This window comes from Stylophora pistillata, chromosome 3 (genome assembly GCF_964205215.1).
Source record: "Stylophora pistillata chromosome 3, jaStyPist1.2, whole genome shotgun sequence".
Taxonomy (NCBI): domain Eukaryota; kingdom Metazoa; phylum Cnidaria; class Anthozoa; order Scleractinia; family Pocilloporidae; genus Stylophora; species Stylophora pistillata.
In genome coordinates, this window is record NC_142521.1 from 44,478,118 (window position 1) to 44,496,491 (window position 18,374).

At 36.2% G+C, this 18,374-nt stretch overlaps 2 protein-coding genes across 4 annotated transcripts; one reads left to right on the top strand and one right to left on the bottom strand.

Moving 5' to 3' along the window:
• The first annotated feature begins 84 nt into the window (after positions 1 to 84).
• LOC111335072 (radial spoke head 14 homolog) lies at positions 85 to 12,102 on the top strand. The gene is made up of 10 exons (XM_088751607.1): positions 85 to 245; positions 867 to 972; positions 1,937 to 2,023; positions 7,983 to 8,044; positions 8,416 to 8,565; positions 10,145 to 10,293; positions 10,900 to 11,016; positions 11,164 to 11,275; positions 11,561 to 11,623; positions 11,841 to 12,102. The coding sequence occupies exons 1-10, from the start codon at positions 153 to 155 to the stop codon at positions 11,925 to 11,927; spliced, it is 1,026 nt and encodes a 341-aa protein (XP_088607733.1). The 5' UTR covers positions 85 to 152; the 3' UTR covers positions 11,928 to 12,102.
• Positions 10,324 to 18,120, bottom strand: LOC148736320 (sodium channel modifier 1-like). 3 transcript variants are annotated; one of them, XR_015998275.1, is made up of 5 exons: positions 15,410 to 15,590; positions 15,159 to 15,229; positions 14,093 to 14,181; positions 12,028 to 13,754; positions 10,324 to 11,914 (listed from the first exon to the last, which is right to left on the bottom strand). XR_015998275.1 is itself a non-coding variant. In XM_088751610.1 (4 exons), exons 1-4 carry the CDS (start codon positions 18,103 to 18,105, stop codon positions 13,171 to 13,173), a joined length of 753 nt encoding a protein of 250 aa, XP_088607736.1. In that variant the 5' UTR covers positions 18,106 to 18,120; the 3' UTR covers positions 11,928 to 13,170. The 3 variants fall into 3 exon arrangements, 2 of the variants coding, with proteins under 2 accessions (XP_088607736.1, XP_088607735.1); XM_088751610.1 differs by lacking the exons at positions 10,324 to 11,914; positions 15,410 to 15,590 and adding an exon at positions 18,097 to 18,120 and having other exon boundaries at positions 11,928 to 13,754; XM_088751609.1 differs by lacking the exon at positions 10,324 to 11,914 and having other exon boundaries at positions 11,928 to 13,754.
• Between the last annotated feature and the right edge of the window lie 254 nt (positions 18,121 to 18,374).

Sequence of the window (18,374 nt, forward strand, 5' to 3'; positions counted from 1 at the left end):
ACTCTTCGCAAGTAGTCGAGGAGAGAACCGGGAACGAGAAAAAAAAAGATAGGAAAAAGGACTGGGTCTCGCAGTGGTTACTTAGCAACAGCAGACCGCCATTTTTGTTTTGTGGAGGTTTAACAAGATCGAGAGCGCTCTTTATTGATAAAATGGCTCATACTGTCATATCCATGAAGTTACCCCCAAATATAGATCCTACGAAAGCACGTCTTGCTTATGGGGGCCGTGCACTACCAAAACTAGTGAGTGTAATCATAACGTTAATCATTCAGTTGCAAATTATGCAGTTGTCGCGTCGCATACAAATAACAATTTCACGACTTGTCGCACTCGAATCGCGCGTGCTACTAGTTAGCTTAGAACCTCGCATCACTCCAGACTGAATTCGTCAGTAGGCCTACACGTTAAGTAATCCTGTAGTACATGCAAGAATGTCAAGTAAAGGGTTTTTTTAATGACTGTTTTACTGAATCACCCTCTTCAGTATTGCGTCCTTTATGCCTTAACATCAAAACACCTACAGTGTGTTTTCCATACTGCACTACATGCATTTTCTTTTGTACGGGAAAGGAGAATTTGTTTAACAGTTAAGAGCTTTATTGGTTGGCGATCATTTGCTTTGTTCTTACGACCTAAATGTCTGCTTGATGAGCAATAAGTTCTGTAAGGATAAATTAGACACAATTGTACTAATCTTTTTTAACTTGCTTATAATTTTATCGAATCCTCTCTCAGTGGTTCGAATCCCGTACAGGCCTGATTTTCACTATTGCATAAATAGCGCTCTCTACTGCGAGGATCGTGCATCATACGAATCCTCTCTCTTATGTACAAACGCTAAATAAATTTGACGATTCCTTTAGAACCGCGAACTTAACAGTTCTGACCTGTTGACAAGACAAAGGGCACTGATGTCACTTTGTGATGTGATGCACAATCCTGAACACATATCTGAAGGGTTAAGAGTTGGTAAGTGGGACTAAAAATGTGAATTGGATGTTTAAAGTATGCTTATGTATGCAATGAAACTGTAACTATTGCTTACATCTTTGCAAAGAACAACATTTTCAAAAAGTGTTGTCTTGGGCACTGGTCTAGTGCTTCTCACAGCTTTGTAAAGAACAACATTTTCAAACTGACTTGGGCACTGGTCTTTTTGCTCATATTGCTCAAAACAGCATGCAGTTTCTGTATTATGAAGTTACTGCATGTACAGTACTTGATTGTGTCCTTCCCACCAGCAGCTTTGCATTATTACCTTCCTGATCAGTTCTCACTTATCTTAGTTTCTGGACAGTTGAACCTACAGTTACTGCTCAAACTGAAGTTGACTGTGACCCTTGAAAGTTGATCTTCTGTCCTCGTTTCTTTTAATCCTTGATGTTACATGTATATGTTGAACAACTTTGAGGATTATTAGTCTTGAGAAAAGTTTCAAGACATTTTAGACCTTTTGAAAAATTATCAAGTTGACTTAGAAATATATCTCTAAACTAGAAAACAAAGACATTTCTAAACCTTTAATTTTTTTTCATCTACTAGAAGGTTCTTATCTTTTGTAAATGCATGTCATTTCATGAGATAAAATTCAGTATAGAGTGCATTGTTCCTGCTGCAGCAATAGAAGTTTCTTCATAACACATATTTTTTTTTTTGAAAAAACTCAACTGATAGTATGTTTACTGTTTTATCTATTAATGTTCTTGCCACTAACCTTACAGACAAAATTAATGCTTTTAAAGATGGTGACCCTCTAAGTTGTCTCCTGCCTGAAAGTTGTTCACATTTTTGGGTATTAATGCTTGTCCAAGTCAGCTCAGAAAAAAAAAAAAAAAAAAACAACATAATTTTGGTATCATTTTATGTTTGGTTTTATCCTTGCAAATCTAAAACTTCTTACTGGTGTATCTGTTGGTCAAATTGTAATTTCTAGGTATTGGTGCAAGTTTAAAGTCTCTTCTCAAAGACCCTGATGGTACAGTCAGGCACAAAGCAACAGAAGTGCTTAGTATTATAGCAGGTATGGTGCGAAAGAGTTTAAGTCTGCATTTATTCATTTAAGAAATCTGCCGAGGTATAGGGCGCGCATATTACAATCATTATGATGTGAGACATTATCTCTGTGATGTACACAGTGATTAAAGTTTTCACCTTTCAATAATTTGCTCATCTACACTCTAGATACATGCATGTACTTACTGCAACTCTAATCTATGCAACTTGTACTGTAACAGTATTTATTTAACAATTATTGGATGAGGTTGAGCATGGTAGAGATGATTGTCAAGGCCAAAGTTTATGTTGTCTGCCAAAGCAGAAGGATAAGGTGGATAACACAAAGTTACTGCCTGACCCTGGTGAAAATCTTTGGAGGATCTTTAAGGATCTTTAAAGATCTTAATGAGGACCTTTGAGGATCCTCCCAAGGATCTTCATGAAGATCTTTGACAAATCTTTGAGGATCTTAACAATTCTTGTTAAGATCTTCAAGGATCATTCATTTTCTTGCCAAGATCGATCCTCAAGGATCTTTCATTTTCTTGCCAAGATCCTCAAGGATTTTTTATTTTCTTGCCAAGATCCTCAAGGATCTTTTATTTTCTTGCCAAGATCCTCAAGGATCTTTCATTTTCTTGCCAAGATCCCCAAGAATCTTTAATTTTTTTTTTTGCCAAGATTCTCAAGGATCTTTTGTTTTCTTGCCAAGATCCTCAAGGATCTTTTGTTTTCTTGCCAAGATCCTCAAGGATCTTGCATTTTCTTGCCTGAAGATCCTCAAGGATCTTTTATTTTCTTGCCAAGATCTTCAAAGATCTTTCATTTTCCTGTCAAGATCTTTGAGGTTCTTGTCCAGATCTTCAAGGATCTTCAAAAGATCTTGTCAAGAATTTCAAAGATCCTTAAAAGGTCTTGGCAAGAAAACAGAAGATCCTTGAAGATCTTGACAAGAAAATTCAAGATCCTTGAAGATCTTGGCAAGGAAATATGAGATCCTTGATGATCTTGATAAGAAAATAGAAGATCCTTCACAATCTTGGTATATCTTGGTGGGAATTTGAAATATCTTCAATGTTCTTGCATGATCAGACCTTTGAGGATTGTTGCCAAAATTCTTGTTAAGATCTAACATTCCTGCCAAGATCTTTGAGAATCTTCAGAGGTCTTGCCAATATTTTTTGTGGTCTTCAACATTCCTCCCAACATCTTCACAATTCTTCCCAAGATCTTTGACAACCTTCCAGAGAACTTGCAAGGGAAACTCAACAATTTTGCTGCAAATATGTTAGGATCTTCAATAAACATTATTTATAACAATGATTGAATAAGCCTCAAAACATAATTTATATAAATTGTTGAAATAATATATATATTTTTCTTGTAACTAAAAAGAGTCATTTATACCAAGCAATAGTATTAAACAACAAGGCAAAGAAAAGGAAAGAAAACCTATAGAAGGAAATTTAACAATTCAACAGTTTGTGTAGCTTTATAATACAATAAGGTCTAATAACAAAACTCTTTTAGTAATTTTCTTGTAATAAAATAAAATATTTATATGCATAGCAGTGGATGCAAAAGTTATTCTATAGGGTGCTAACTAAGTAATAATAGTGTTATTAACTCAGGGTTAATTAAACAAATATAGCTTCTAATAGGACAGTAGGAAATGTAGAAAAAAAAGAAAATTTGCTCGAAGTTGTTAAAATTGAAAGATCTTTAAGTCAAGATTCATGTACACTATAATTATTGCAAGATGTTTTTAACTACAATAACTTATAACACATTGCACAGGATATCCTGCGAGATACAGATACTCAGCCAGCAAAAATCTATTATTAATAATTAAATCCATTCCTAAGATATTTCAAATCAAGCTGAAAATTAATCATGTCAAGAAATTCACTAGAAATCTAGAGGGAGTTTCCATATAACACTCTGATTTATTACTTGTCCTGATAGTCTTTCTGTCCACGAATTACAGTGTTTTGATAATTTATCATAAGATATTTCTTTTATATATACAAAGGTCTAAGGTAATTACTAACTATCTGCTCTGCTCCTGAAGACCAACCTTTCTATCGTACGTGATCTGACTCACATTTAACTGCAAAGGTATTCTAACTTATTACTAGAAATTGGAGGATTATACCACAGTTGGAAAACAATGGTTAGGAATGAGTTACTAATTCACTCCATACAGCTTTAATCGCATCATATTCCAAAACGATGAGTATATATAACCCTAAAAAAGTGACAGGAAAAAGAATGAGAAAGCATACAAAATTATGTGGGCTTGAGTGCCATAAATTTACTGTTATTTACAAAAGTTTCACACTGCATAATTAGCATTCTGTATAATTGAGATGCAATGAATATATGAAGTTCATATATTTTGAACTGCGGTATTAGATACGTATGATGTGCGATCCTTGCAGTAGATAGCGCTATTTATGCAATAGCGAAAATCAGACCTGAAAAAAATCAGGCCTGTACGGGACTCGAACCACTGACCTCTGCGATACTAGTGCAGTGCTCTACCAATTGAGCTAACAAGCCAACTGGGAGCAGGCCGTTAAGGTGATTCGTAATAAATCCGTGAAAGTGATAAATGAGATGCAATGAATATATGAAGTTCATATATTTTGAACTGCAGTGTTAGATACGTATGATGTGCGATCCTCGCAGTAGATAGCGCTATTTATGCAATAGCGAAAATCAGACCTGAAAAAAATTAGGCCTGTACGGGACTCGAACCACTGACCTCTGCGATACTAGTGCAGCGCTCTACCAATTGAGCTAACAAGCCAACTGGGAGCAGGCCGTTAAGGTGATTCGTAATAAATCCGTGAAAGTGATAAATGAGATGCAATGAATATATGAAGTTCATATATTTTGAACTGCAGTGTTAGATACGTATGATGTGCGATCCTCGCAGTAGATAGCGCTATTTATGCAATAGCGAAAATCAGACCTGAAAAAAATTAGGCCTGTACGGGACTCGAACCACTGACCTCTGCGATACTAGTGCAGCGCTCTACCAATTGAGCTAACAAGCCAACTGGGAGCAGGCCGTTAAGTTGATTCGTAATAAACCCGTGAAAGCGTATCGTAGTAGTATCGCAGAGTATCAGTGGTTCGAGTTCCGTACAGGCCTGATTTTTTTTTTTTTTTTTTTTTTTTTTTTTTTCAGGTCTGATTTTCGCTATTGCATAAATAGTGCTATCTACTGCGAGGATCGCACATCATACGTATCTAATACCGCAGTTCAAAATATATGAACTTCATATATTCATTGCATCTCATTTATCACTTTCACGGGTTTATTACGAATCAACTTAACGGCCTGCTCCCAGTTGGCTTGTTAGCTCAATTGGTAGAGCGCTGCACTAGTATCGCAGAGGTCAGTGGTTTGAGTCCCGTACAGGCCTGATTTTTTTCAGGTCTGATTTTCGCTATTGCATAAATAGCGCTATCTACTGTGAGGATCGCACATCATACGTATTCTATATATAAATTATAAAGTATGTCTTCCATTGGAATAACCACCGTCTGATGACTGCGAAAGAATGAAACTTGTATGAGTCACGGAAACTTTGTTTGCATGTTTGTTAATTTTACTATTTCCATTTATGCTCTACTCTATATATTGAGCACTATACAGCCAGCTAAAGCATCTCCTCCAGATAAATTTACCGTTAAACATTTTTACAAGGGTGGCACCCTCTCAAAAAGAATCTTTGAGCTGATAATGCAAAACAATAAAGAATATCTCAATGAAAGTGCATTAATTGTTTCTAAATCCTTAGTCCATTTTTCATTCAAAGTATATATCTGACATTGAATATTACTTACAAAGTTCTTGCAGGCCTCTTGATCTCGATCCATACGTCTTTCACCATCCTTATAATGATCTCTATCGACAAATCCATTAAAGTTTTTTTGAAATACGTCTTGCCAATGAAAGGAACAATAAAATGTTTGTTTCCATTCAAAAAAGCGCTCCTGAACTGCCAAGAAGCGGCAAACAAGGTCCCTGCATGGTGAAATGATTCAACGTTCAAATTCAAAATGGCGCCTTGTAACAGCAAACGTTACATGAACGGAAACACTGCTGACCACTGATTTGATGCAGATCTTTATGTTTGCCGACGCGACAGAGCTGAATAATGAAATGCTATGTCAGCGGGTATGTGGTCAACAATGCGGGCTCAAGTGTCCTAGGTCTAAAATTTATGGAAAATTATAGTGGAAAATAATAAGGGCTGACCTTTAAAACTGAGAAACTCTGTTTTCGTTGAAGGCACTTTCCTATTTCCAAAGGTTTAAAGAAGAAAATTAATTTTTGAAAATTTTTAGGGGGTGTACCAAAGTTTTGGAGGTTGTTATGTAAAAGAAAAGCAGCAAGGAAAATGACACCTCGAAGCAACAGAACATAGGAAATCAACCATGTAAACGACTCAAAATTCGTGTTTCCGCGGCAAAACCTTATGCATGCATATACATTATTCAGCTCTGTCTGCCAACACAAAATTGGCGGTTGGTTGTGCATTTATTGTTATCTTCCCCAATACTCTGTAATTTTGTTAGTGCCAAATCACCAAAGAAATTAAAAATGAAGATAAAAACCAAAGTTTTCCAAGGAAGCTAAATGTTTCCACTTAAATCTTTGAGGACTCTAACAAAGATAACAACATCTTTGAAAGGATCCTTTAAGATCTTTGAAAGATCCTTGTTTTGTTCTAAAGGATCTATCTTCAAGGATCCTTGCACAGATCTTGTGGAGATCTGGACAAAGATCCCTGTGAGATTCTTATCAAATCCTCAAGGATCCTAGCAAAGATCTTAATAAGATTTTTGAAAGCATCCTTTTAAGATCTTTAAAGATCCTCATTTTTTCCATGAAGATCTTAAAGTATCCTAAAAACAAAGAGATTGATAAGATATCTTACCTTTCAAATATATATTTGAAAGGATCCTTTAAGATCTTTGAAAGATCCTCATTTTTTCTTCAAATATCTTGTAGGATCCTTACAAAGATCTTGAAAAGATCTTGATATGGATCCTTGTAAGATCCTCATTAAATCCTTGAGGATCTTACCAAAGATCTTAAAGAAGATCTTGGAAAGGATCCTTTCAAGATCTCTGAAAGATCCTTGGTTTTTCTTCAAAGATCTTGTAGGATCCTTGCATAGATCTTGAAAAGAGCTTGATAAGGATCCTTGTAAGATCCACATTAAATCCTTGAGGATCTTAGCAAAGATCTTGAAAAGATCTTGCAAAGGATCCTTTTAAGATCTTGCAAAGGATCCTTTTAAGATCTTTGAAAGATCCTTGGCTCATCTTCAAAGACCTTGTAAGATTCCTTGCAAAGATCTTGCAATGATCTTGCAAAGATCTTGATAAGGATCCTTGTAGGATCTTTATCAAATCCTTGAGGATCCTAGCAATTAAGATCTTATTAATTAGAACCTTAAAAGGATCCTTTTAAGATCTTTGAAAGATCCCTGTTTTTTCCTTGAGGATCTTTGGAGGATCTTGACTAAGAAGTTTGCTAGGATCTTTACAAGGATCTTTGTAGGATCCTCAGAGGATCTTCATAAAATCCTTGAGGATTTTATCAAATGATTTTGCATATAAAAATCTTTGAAGATCCTTAAAAGATCTTTCTAGGATCCTTTGAAGGTCATTGTCTTTGAGGGTCCTTGGCAGGTCTTTGACAGTTCTCAAAGATCCTTAAAGATCCTGTGAGGTTTTTCACCAGGGGAGGCCTTGATAATCATTGCTATCATGTGAAAACCAAATCCAATAATTGTTTTATTATCAATGCTTATTTGTGAGCTGCACCTGTAAAGACAAGAGTGCATAAAATTATTGTCTGTAGGTATGACGTCACTTCTACATATATAAAATCTATTGTCTGTAGGTATGAGGTAAGAGAATGTATTAATAATAATATTAATTATTGATCTCATTTGTAGGACATGCAGTTGGACGAGATGCATTTGTGGATAACAAAATGATTGTACCATTATCAGAACTGGTAATTTGAATTGTACTAAGAATGAAGGCTTCAAGGTTGAGCTTCTAATATTTATCCTTTAACAACTAGTCTGGCCTTTCACATACATCCTGAAATTTTTTGACGAGCCTTTCTTCTCCTCTGACTTAATCCTTACAACAAAACTCTATGTTGATCAAAACTCACATGTTGTGGGTAGAACTTACCTTGTAAAGTGACTCATCTGTTTAATATCTTACAGTAAATCTTTATCGACTTCATTTGTCCTCGCTTATACCGTTGTTGTATGTAATAATATACTGTACAGTACATACAGTTGTGTGTTTTTAAGAGTCGACTGACTATTAATTTTTACCATTCTTTTAATGATGTTATCTAATTGCAAATTATAGTTTGATGACAACGTCTATCAGGCCAGAAGGAATGCTCACAAGGCCATAGAAATGTGTGTGCACATGAGTCCAGGCACTGAGGGAGTTGTTGATGCAAAGCTTGTCCCAGTGTTGGTTGGAAAACTTCTCAAAGAGGAGGATGAGATCAAGGTGTGGAAAAACACGAAACCATTTCAGCATATTTGACAATTGTTCTAAACTTATTCTGCCTCCAGGCATGGATGTACAAGACTTGAGCTTCATTTCAATTCAGAAGTCAGTTACAAAGAGCTAGATATGATATTGCACTTTGTTTCTTTCATGAGAAACTGCTCAATTTGTAGACGATGGTCAAGGCATGAGGGAATCTATTTTGGTATTTTTAACTGTCAATGTAAGCTTTGGTATATTGCTTGAGGCCCTTTCACAGAATGGTTACCTGCCTTGTAACGTCGCATACAATGTACAGTGCATCTCCCTAGTGGTCCCATTGTTTAAGAATAAATTATCAAGTTTTGCTTTGGGGGTAGGAACAATTCCCAAATTTATGAAAGGTTGTGAAGGAGACTATGGATTGGTAGGAATTAGACAAGAAAATATTGTCTACTGCCAATGAAATGAGGCTAATTAAGTGTCTCTTACATGTACATATTGTCTGCAAGGTGGAACCAACTTGGTGTTGGTGGGGGAAGGGGGAGTGGGGTTTCAGGGAGGTTTGCTGGTGCTTTACAATATGCTTTCATTACTTTGCTGTCAGTTGCTACATGTGCCTTAAGTACTGTAGCAAATTAAGTGACAGCACCCTCCCACTTTTGGAAGGGTAATTTAATTTGATTTGATTTAATTTATTAGCTTCACTGACAGGTAGGGACTCTGCAACAGCCTGCGCCAAATACTGCAGGCTCTATTACCCACCCATCCCACCCCAGGGGAGGACATCCACCCCACAGCGATCTTGTGTGTGGGAAATTAATGTCTCGTACCCCAACCCTGCAGGAGATGGGACCTACGGTTTATTCATCCTAATCTGAGAAGGGTATATTCATTTTACACCCTGCTTTGTAAGTCATAGTGTTAGGTTGACAGTTACTTGTCCCTGGAGGTGGGCTGTACACTATTTTAGCTAACATGTACACAGTCATGTATTTACCATATTTACCCTTAGTTAGCTTCTTGCTGCTTTGAAGAGAATTCAATCCTCCTCCATAGCCACACCCGTACTTACCCCTATGGTAGAATTGTATACAGACTACACTTTACCTTATACCCTCCAAATCTCTTAACCCTTCTCTGCCATTGGCATATATATATATATATACGTCATGAGTTGTGTGACTGGACAATGTATGATATTCCTGAAAAGCGTGGTTGTTGAGCTGAACAAGGAACAGTTCCTTATGGTCATCAAGGGGTATTTTTTGCCTTGTACCTGTGCTACCAATGCGCAACCTCTTTGGGATTGTGTCCAGCTCCTTGCTTAGGGATCTGAACTGTATCTCAAAGAGTGACATGTTACAGTGAGAGAGAGGCCTGATGACTTTTAACAACTATAACAGTACTGTACCTAGTACCAGTATTTATGGAATTGAAGTTGAAAATTATTGTCTTTTGATCAAACTTGAATTTTCAATAAAAATCCGATATGGCATCCAGTTGGTGGCAACAATAAGGTGTGGTAGGGAAGGGGTTAACCAAAGTGATGTTTAGCTGCATGTACATGCATACTATATCTGGCACATTTTCCTTATAGGAACGTATTTTAGACACCCTCCATTACTGTTTGACAATAGAAACCCAGTCTGCACTAGATAGTGGAGCAATGGAGGGTTTCACAAAACTACTGTCCCACAAGACAGCAAAAATTAGAGCAAAAGCTGCCAGGGATGTCATGGATTTAAGGTAAAACATGCTGATCCAAATTACCATTGATACATGTGTATTTCTTTCTTTATTGAGCTTGTTTTTATATTTTTGTTGTTTGGTTAAAAATGAAAACTTTAATTTCCTCCATCAAACATAATCAACCTTCAAAACTGCATCTTTCAAGTCCTTGTTAAAAACTTTAATAAAAAAAAAACGATCAAAGAAGGTCAACATCTTTCAATGATATCAAAACACAGGAACAAAACCTTTAGAACTCTCTGAAACACAGTAAATGTTTCCTATTAGAGGTCTAGAATATAATGCAGGGAAGCAATTAAACAATATTTCAATGCAGTCACTCCATCCCAGCTGTATTTACAAGTCTATCAATCTTGCATGCTGTTGAAAAGTACAGTTAAACTGACTATAGTCTAAATGTCCAATCGTTTTATGTGGTTGATATTTCTTAACCAAATTGCAAGCATCTGTTGATGTAGCTTTAAGAAATCATTCAATTTTTTATCAGAATTATCTTTCAATTGAAAATTTGTATATTAGAATCATTATGGTAAATCAAATCATGAGTTATACAAATTTAGCTGCAACGTCTATGAAATGAGAAGTTTCCTTTCAATATGACAGTTTTCCTCTTGATGGCAAGGACAAAGCAGTCGATGTTGGAGCAATTCCTGAACTGGTGTCGCTTCTTGAAGATGCTAACAGTGATGTTAGAGCACAAGCTGCTGGTGCCATCATGACGTATGTTGAACTTTTTAGTTGCTCATGGACAGCTTAATGCTATAGATTGTTTCGACTTTTTTTTTTTTAGTAACAGGCCGTAATCATGATACAGTTAAGTTGTACTGCTGTAGTTGTGTACCTCAGAATAATTTTGATTCTTCTTAGAATTACAATAACAACCAAAGGGAAGTATGCAGCAATAGATGAAAAAGCAATTCCTAACCTTGTGAAATTGCTAGATGACCCTGAAAGTGAAGTGAGACTCAATGCTCTTAAGGTATCAGTATGTAAAATACTATGTACAGCTGTTATGTGCAGCACTGTGTCTCCAAAAGTGTTATCCAATTTCTTGTGTTACCACGAATTTCTTCCCTTGGCTGATATATCACAGGTGTCATAATGTGGGTAGCCAGTGAAAAATTGGTTCAAAAAATTGGTTGATCTCAATTTTGAGTACGTAACTATGAGAACAGTATTAACTGTTGCAACTCTGTAGACCTGGTTTGATATTGTTATAGCGAATCTTTTCTGACTGTTACTCTTATTTTTGATCTACAAATAGGCAATCACAACTCTTGCAGAAGCCCCAATTGGTAGAACAACATTGCTGGCTTCAGTTAACGAGGTAAGAGTCACTAAGCATATTTGAAGGTAAAAAAAGGTACTGCCTACTCTGCTTACAATGTGCCTTACAGATGCCACTGGCCTTGTGTTATTATGAACCTTCACTTTGCCAGCAGAGTTAAAAAATTTCCATGTTGATGCTCAAGGTAATCAATCTAGTCAATTTTGATGCAGTATTATTCAAGAAAGAACTTTTAATAATAATTCTTTCCTCATAGGTATCAAAGCTTATTCAGGATCACGACAGTCCAGCAGTCAGAAAGGCTGCACAGATAGCTGTTGAAGTCATCACCTGGAAACCATGATTGATTAATATCAATTAATTTTATTATTGATAAAAAAAAACTCTTGTACAGTACTCTGTATAGACATTTTGTAAATAGTCTCTTTTGTAAAGTTACTTACATGTTGTGTATACAGTACTGTATGTCCTTAGTCCTTTAAAACAGGAAAATACAAATAAACTAGTTTGCAATCATTGTAACCTGAAATTGTTAATATAAATAATAACAAATTGATATTTTACATCACTGATGTATAAAAAATGGCATGACTCCTGACAACCAATAGGCCTTATATTCATGAGTGTATTCTTGAACAGGCAAGGGTGTATGGAACAAGCGAAAATTTTCCTCCTTTCCAACTTTTTTTGGTAAAATCTTGGTTAAACAGTGCTGTGCCTACAATTAAAATTCTACTCTTTTCCTGTGGACAACTGAAAAAGGACAATTACATCCAGAATGAAGCATTCATGTCTAATACACCCAAATTGTCGTGATTCATCTACAGTTGCTGACAAATCATCACAGCAGAAGTCAAATCATGTGTTAACATACTGGCAGTCAAGAGGTGTAAGCAATAATTAAATAAAATTACGATCATGGTATGCCAGAAGTCAAATTGTGTGTAAATATAGCGGAAGTCTAGGAGTGCGCACATGAGTAATGAGTGAAAATGAGTGGCATGTTATGAGAACATGAGAACATGAACCACATTATTAAAGGATTAAACAACTAGAAGTCTATTGTTAGAATATCATGAACAATACAGAGTAGAAAATAATTTGGGTGTACTGGACAACCCTCAAATAAAGGAAGAATTAAAGGAATTACATGAAAAAAAAAAAGTCATTTCAATTTAGTAATTCTGGAATAAAGCATGCAAATGATACAACTGACAGAACATAGTACTTAACTGATACAGGCCTGCATGTGGTGCCTGAAGAAACCACTGCAGCATTACTGGTAAACTGGTGCTGGTAGCTGGAAAACTCGGAAAAAGGGGTAATGCGTGGAATATTAGATTCTCTTTTGATCTTTTAATTGGTACAGAGCTTTATTTATCTTTATCAACTCTTGCATGAACCAGTAAACTGTGCCATAACACTACTCAAGTGTACAAAATGCATTGTGCAAAGGGCTTTTTTGTAACGTTCCCAGACCCCTCACTTAGAGTTCTCAATTGCTTCATAAGTCCATTAGCACCAAATTGTATCTGCTCGTGCTCTTTAGATTCTTGGGGGCTATTCAAGCTTGATAATTACTCTAATTACATTGTCAGATCATGCGACAATGTTGGAGGTGGTGGTGGCTCATCTTCATCAGAATCAAACTCAGCATTTTCATCTTTTTGCCACTTTCCATCCAAGCCCATGATCCACCCTGCCTGTCGGAGGCGGGAAAAGTGTTTCCTCCTGGCCAGCTCACTGGGACTTAACTCTGTGTTTTTCTGACTTTTTGAGCCAGGTGTTTCACTTGATGGCTTCACAGATTGTTCAGTTTTGTCCAAATGATTGCTCTCTGAGTACTTCACTGAATTTGACAAGTTTTTGTTTGATTCTGCAGTCCTCTGTACATGTTTATGACCTGCTTTGTCATTACAGATGCTCGTGTCAATGGGTTTTCTGCGCTGAAAGAAAGGCAGCTGTTTTGATGTCCTTCCTTTGCTTTCGTCACATTTTATTATGCTTTTTGAGCCTTGAAGGGCCAACTCCTTTTTTTGTTGTGTTATCTTCAGTAATGGTGATTCATCTTCAATGGCATCATTCATAACCCCCTCCATGTATTTCATGTGTTCTCTCTTTTGCCGTATTTCAGCATCTTCCATCATTTTCTCAAGTCTTACTTTGGCATCTGGAAGTCAAAGGGAAATAGAGCTATAGTTGAGTATGGTTTTAGTAATAAAGGTTACTAATCTGTGATTGGTAGATAAAGTAAAAAACTGACAGCTTTAGGAAAAGAAAAAATAGGTTCAACTGAAATAGAATTCATGATGATGATAGCTCAGCTTGTCAAAAGATCTTTTGCGATTATGGAACAAATGTTATATACAAAAGCAAACAAATAAAAGGGAAAAACAAAAAAAATGCATATATATACAAACATAACTACACCAAACAAATTCCAGTTAACATAAAATTCACTAACATCTCATGTTAATTTAAATTTCATTAGTTTGTTTTTGCACCTACATGAGAAATGTTTCTTTCCTTGCCTGTGAATTCTGAGTACAGCAACAGTATCAAAAATGGGACAGTGTTTACAAACAAGACAAGCAAACCTAGAAAGAGCAAGAAAGAGTTAAGAGTAGATTGGCAACAGAGTATTACAATTTTTAAAATGCATTTCATTACATGTTTAACAAGTACTAAGAGCATGGGAATACAGCCTTAAGGAATTGGCAAGGGAAATAAGATCCATACTTCTTATCAATACATCCTAACTCAGTTTGCTAAACATTGCTTTTAACTATGTGAGTTTGGAGAATGATTGTATTGGATCAACTAGTTATCCCCTAATTGATAATACTCTTTATTCACATCACTTGTCTGCTTGATGTTGTATTAAATTTTTTTTCTTGTAAGGAGAAATTTTTTCTCTTGGTCACTCGCTTGTGAGAGCTGTAGGATCATAATAGTGGGGCAGAGCCCCATACCCATGGAATATGGTCAACCTCTTTTCGTTTGGTTGTCAAGTGACTGACCAAGCGTACGTACGTATGTGCCTTCAGACTGCAAGGGTAGGGTAGGGGAGACTATCAAAACGAAGGGAGGGGTGTCTCAGGTAAGTCTTGGCAAATGCACACCTTCTACGTTATCATTAATATTACCAACTTGGGAGCTCCACTTTTAGGCTTGGCTAAATCTATTATATTAAGGACAGTACATAATATAGATATATGATCCACTTCTCAACAGTCAAGGACGACCAACTACTAGATACTTCATCAAATGCAGCTTTTGCTCAAACCTTTGAGGCATTTTTTATTTCATATTTAGCCGCACAAAGAATGAGCTATGGAGATCTTTTCGGCGAACAAGGATTAGGATCCGGACATGTAGCAGTTTATAATTTTACGCGAAGTCTCTTACGTGCCCTACTGTGATCAGAAATTTGAAAGCGTCATGGGTGGAGAAAGATCGGGGAATATGTACAGCTGTAGAGGGTAAAATAAATCTTAAATTCAGCCGTCGAATTGAGAAATATGTTTCCTCAAGGGCTAAGTGCGTCAAACAAAAGTTAAAAGATAACTTTTACCTGCCATTCTTCGTGAGTGTGGCTTCGTCTTCGGGAATGTCTTCCAATAATAATTCGGATACCCGTTGTCTCTGTGACAGAGTAAGAGCATGCGATTCAAGATTTATGGTAAGTTTCATATTAATACCATTGTTTCGGTCAGACGAACCGTTCGCTAGCTTGGCCGAAAGATTTGTACATGCGCACTGTCAAAAGGGCTCTGATTGATGAAGAAAAACGTTAGAACATTGGCATTTCATGAATGTACGAACCTTTTGTACTCTTAATGCAGTAGGGTCATCGCCAACTCGTTTAAATGACATTTTGAAATTTTAAAGATTCTCGGCTAGAGCACTGTAGTTCGAATTTGTGATTATGTCCAATTATGTTCTCCATCGTCCTCCATTCATTTAACAGCGTCTGCCATATTGACGCCGGCGTATATTTGAGTTAGCGGCTGGGCTCATGAAGATAAATATTGTGGTGTATCCAGTGCGAAATAGATCTCATGAAAAAATGTCATCAATCAAGTACGTACAGCTAGAAACGCACTGATCTGGCTCCATTTTCAGATATTCGCTTCCAGTTATACCATAAACTTTGCGGTAAATCTTTTCCCTTAATGATCCGCCGTTATAAAACCGACCCTCCCGGTTTTAATTGTCGAGAACTCGAGGACAAGATAGTCAGGTGAACTGAAACCACGATAAAACCGATTCTATATTGCCTAGGGTTAGATGAAGACGCACGTATATCTAATAAATTGCAGAACTTTTTTAAAAATGACATCAACACAGTTTTATGTCTAGATCACTATGAACATAAAATTAGCCTATGAACATGAAATTATAAGACAAACTTATGAGAGGATAGAGACTGACTGAAAAAAAAAAACTGAAAAAAAGCTACAACAACAAAAACGTCGAGCATTGCTGGAACGAATTACGATTCAAATCATATTATTTATGAACTTTTTCACCTTTGAAATAGAAATCAAGTACTTTCATCATCTCTATAGGAAGCCAGATAAGTCAACTAACGTTAAAGTCAACTGTTTTACTCTTCTGATCGAACCTGACCTTTTTTAAGACTTTGTTAAGGTGTATTCTTTCGATTTTAGTATAGCTTTTGATCTTGTTCCTCATCAGATTGTATGTAATAAGCTAAAACCATATGATATTAACCCTTATGTTATTAACTGGATAACTAATTTCTTTATTGACCCTAAACAGAGAGTCGTAGTTGATGGTGTTACTAACAACAAAGTTCACTGCAATTGGCAGGGGTGTTCCACATGGGACTGTCCGGTGTTATTCTCCATAATGGTTAATGACATAAATGCTGTGAATCCAGAAACAAATCTGCCCATTAAGTATGCAGATGACATCACCCTGAGCATTCCGATTAGGCCGAATTTGCCTGATGACCCATCAGTGAGTTAAATTAAAAACATTAAGCTTTGGTCAAGTATGAATCGTATGAAGCTAAATTTGACCAAAAATGGGAGTTAGTAATGAGGGGAAAGACCCAAGAAACCCCTCTGGGAACTGTACCTCAATCAATCAATACTTTATTTACCCACGTAGTGTCAAGGAGCTCATAGAGCTCGTTCAAAATACGTACGTGCCTCTAAGATTAAGAATCTAAAAAACCTAATGCATACTGTCAAGACCTAATTGATTAGAAATTGGAATAACTAACAATTAATTTTAAAATTTAAGTTTGTACAGTATAATTCAAAGTCACTTAAATACAGGTATAAAATAGTGAAGCAATAGCTTAAATAATTTAAAATTAAGATTAAAAATTAAGTTTGTACAATGAAATTGAGAGTCACTTAAATGCAAGTATAAAATGGAGAAGCAGCTAAAGTTTCAGTGCTCTCAATAGCTTCTTAAAAGGTTGATATTATTTGCCAGTTGGCAATTGTAGGTAATCCATTCCACAGCTGCGCATACATATAAGTGAAAGATTTAATCATAAAATTCTAAATTAAATTTAGGTGCGTACAAATTAAAGCCGGTTCCTCTCAGATTGTACATAGTTTCCCTAAAACTAAAAAAATCTCTGATATATTTGGGACCGTCGTTATGCAAACATTTATATAACAGAATAAGGGATTGTTGTTTCTTTCTCTGGTCTAACGTTTCCATATTCAAGATTCGCAGCAATTCATCATAGAGGGTAGACTTGCGATAACCTAGCAGTGATCTAAGAATATAATAGTTGGCATCTTCTAGTCGATTCGCTTGCACTTTCCCTAATCCAAAAAAGAGGGGGCAACAGTATTCAAAATGAGGGAGAATGAAAGTTTTAGAGAGCCTTCACATGACATTACCAGGGACAAAACCTATGATTGAAAGAAAGAATGAACTTAAATTATTGGGAGTAACCTTTCATGAAAATCCATGCAACTGGGATAGTCATTTTCACAATATGATGGATAAGGCTAATTCAAAACTCTATATCCTTAGGATTTGTAAATACTATGGGTACACTTTAGAAGAACTTACGATCTTATTTCGCAGCTTGATTATGTCTGTATTTACATACGCAATTGAGGTATGGGCATGTGCTTATGGTTGTAAATACCTCTCTAAGATTGATAAATTCTGTAAGCGAGCATGGAAATATGGTTACGCCAAGGATCGCATAACCATTAACAATGTAATTTTAACTAGGGATAAACAATTGTGGGAGAAAGTCACACATGAAACGCGCATTGTTTGGCGGATCTCCTTCCGAGCAAACGTGCACGTCCTTTACGCCAGCGTGCTCATGATTATACGTTGCCGCGTGTTCGCACAGAGCGTTTTAAGCGCTGTTTTATAAATAGGTCTCTTTTTAATTTTATTTAGTTTAATGTTTGTAGAGATACGTTGTAAACTTGCACGTATGTCTGCAAGTCTTTAGTTTGATCAATAATAATAAAGATTTCATCATCATCATTATCACTCACCCCTATCATCACGTAATGAATTCAGTTGGTTCAGTTGCTTGATGGGATGAGTCTGACACAGTGTAATACATGAATTTCCGGCATAAAGTTCATTTCGCAGATTTCAGTTTGGTATTGTGCCAGCTTTCGTGAGTTTATCTCAAGAATTCTCCGGTATTTCGGCTCTACAATCTGGGCGAACGATAGTTCACGTTTGCGATCTCTGTTCTAAGAGAGCGTAATCTCCCGTGACTATCCCTGGAATTTCCTCAAGAGGCTTGCTGTGCAATAAATGTTAT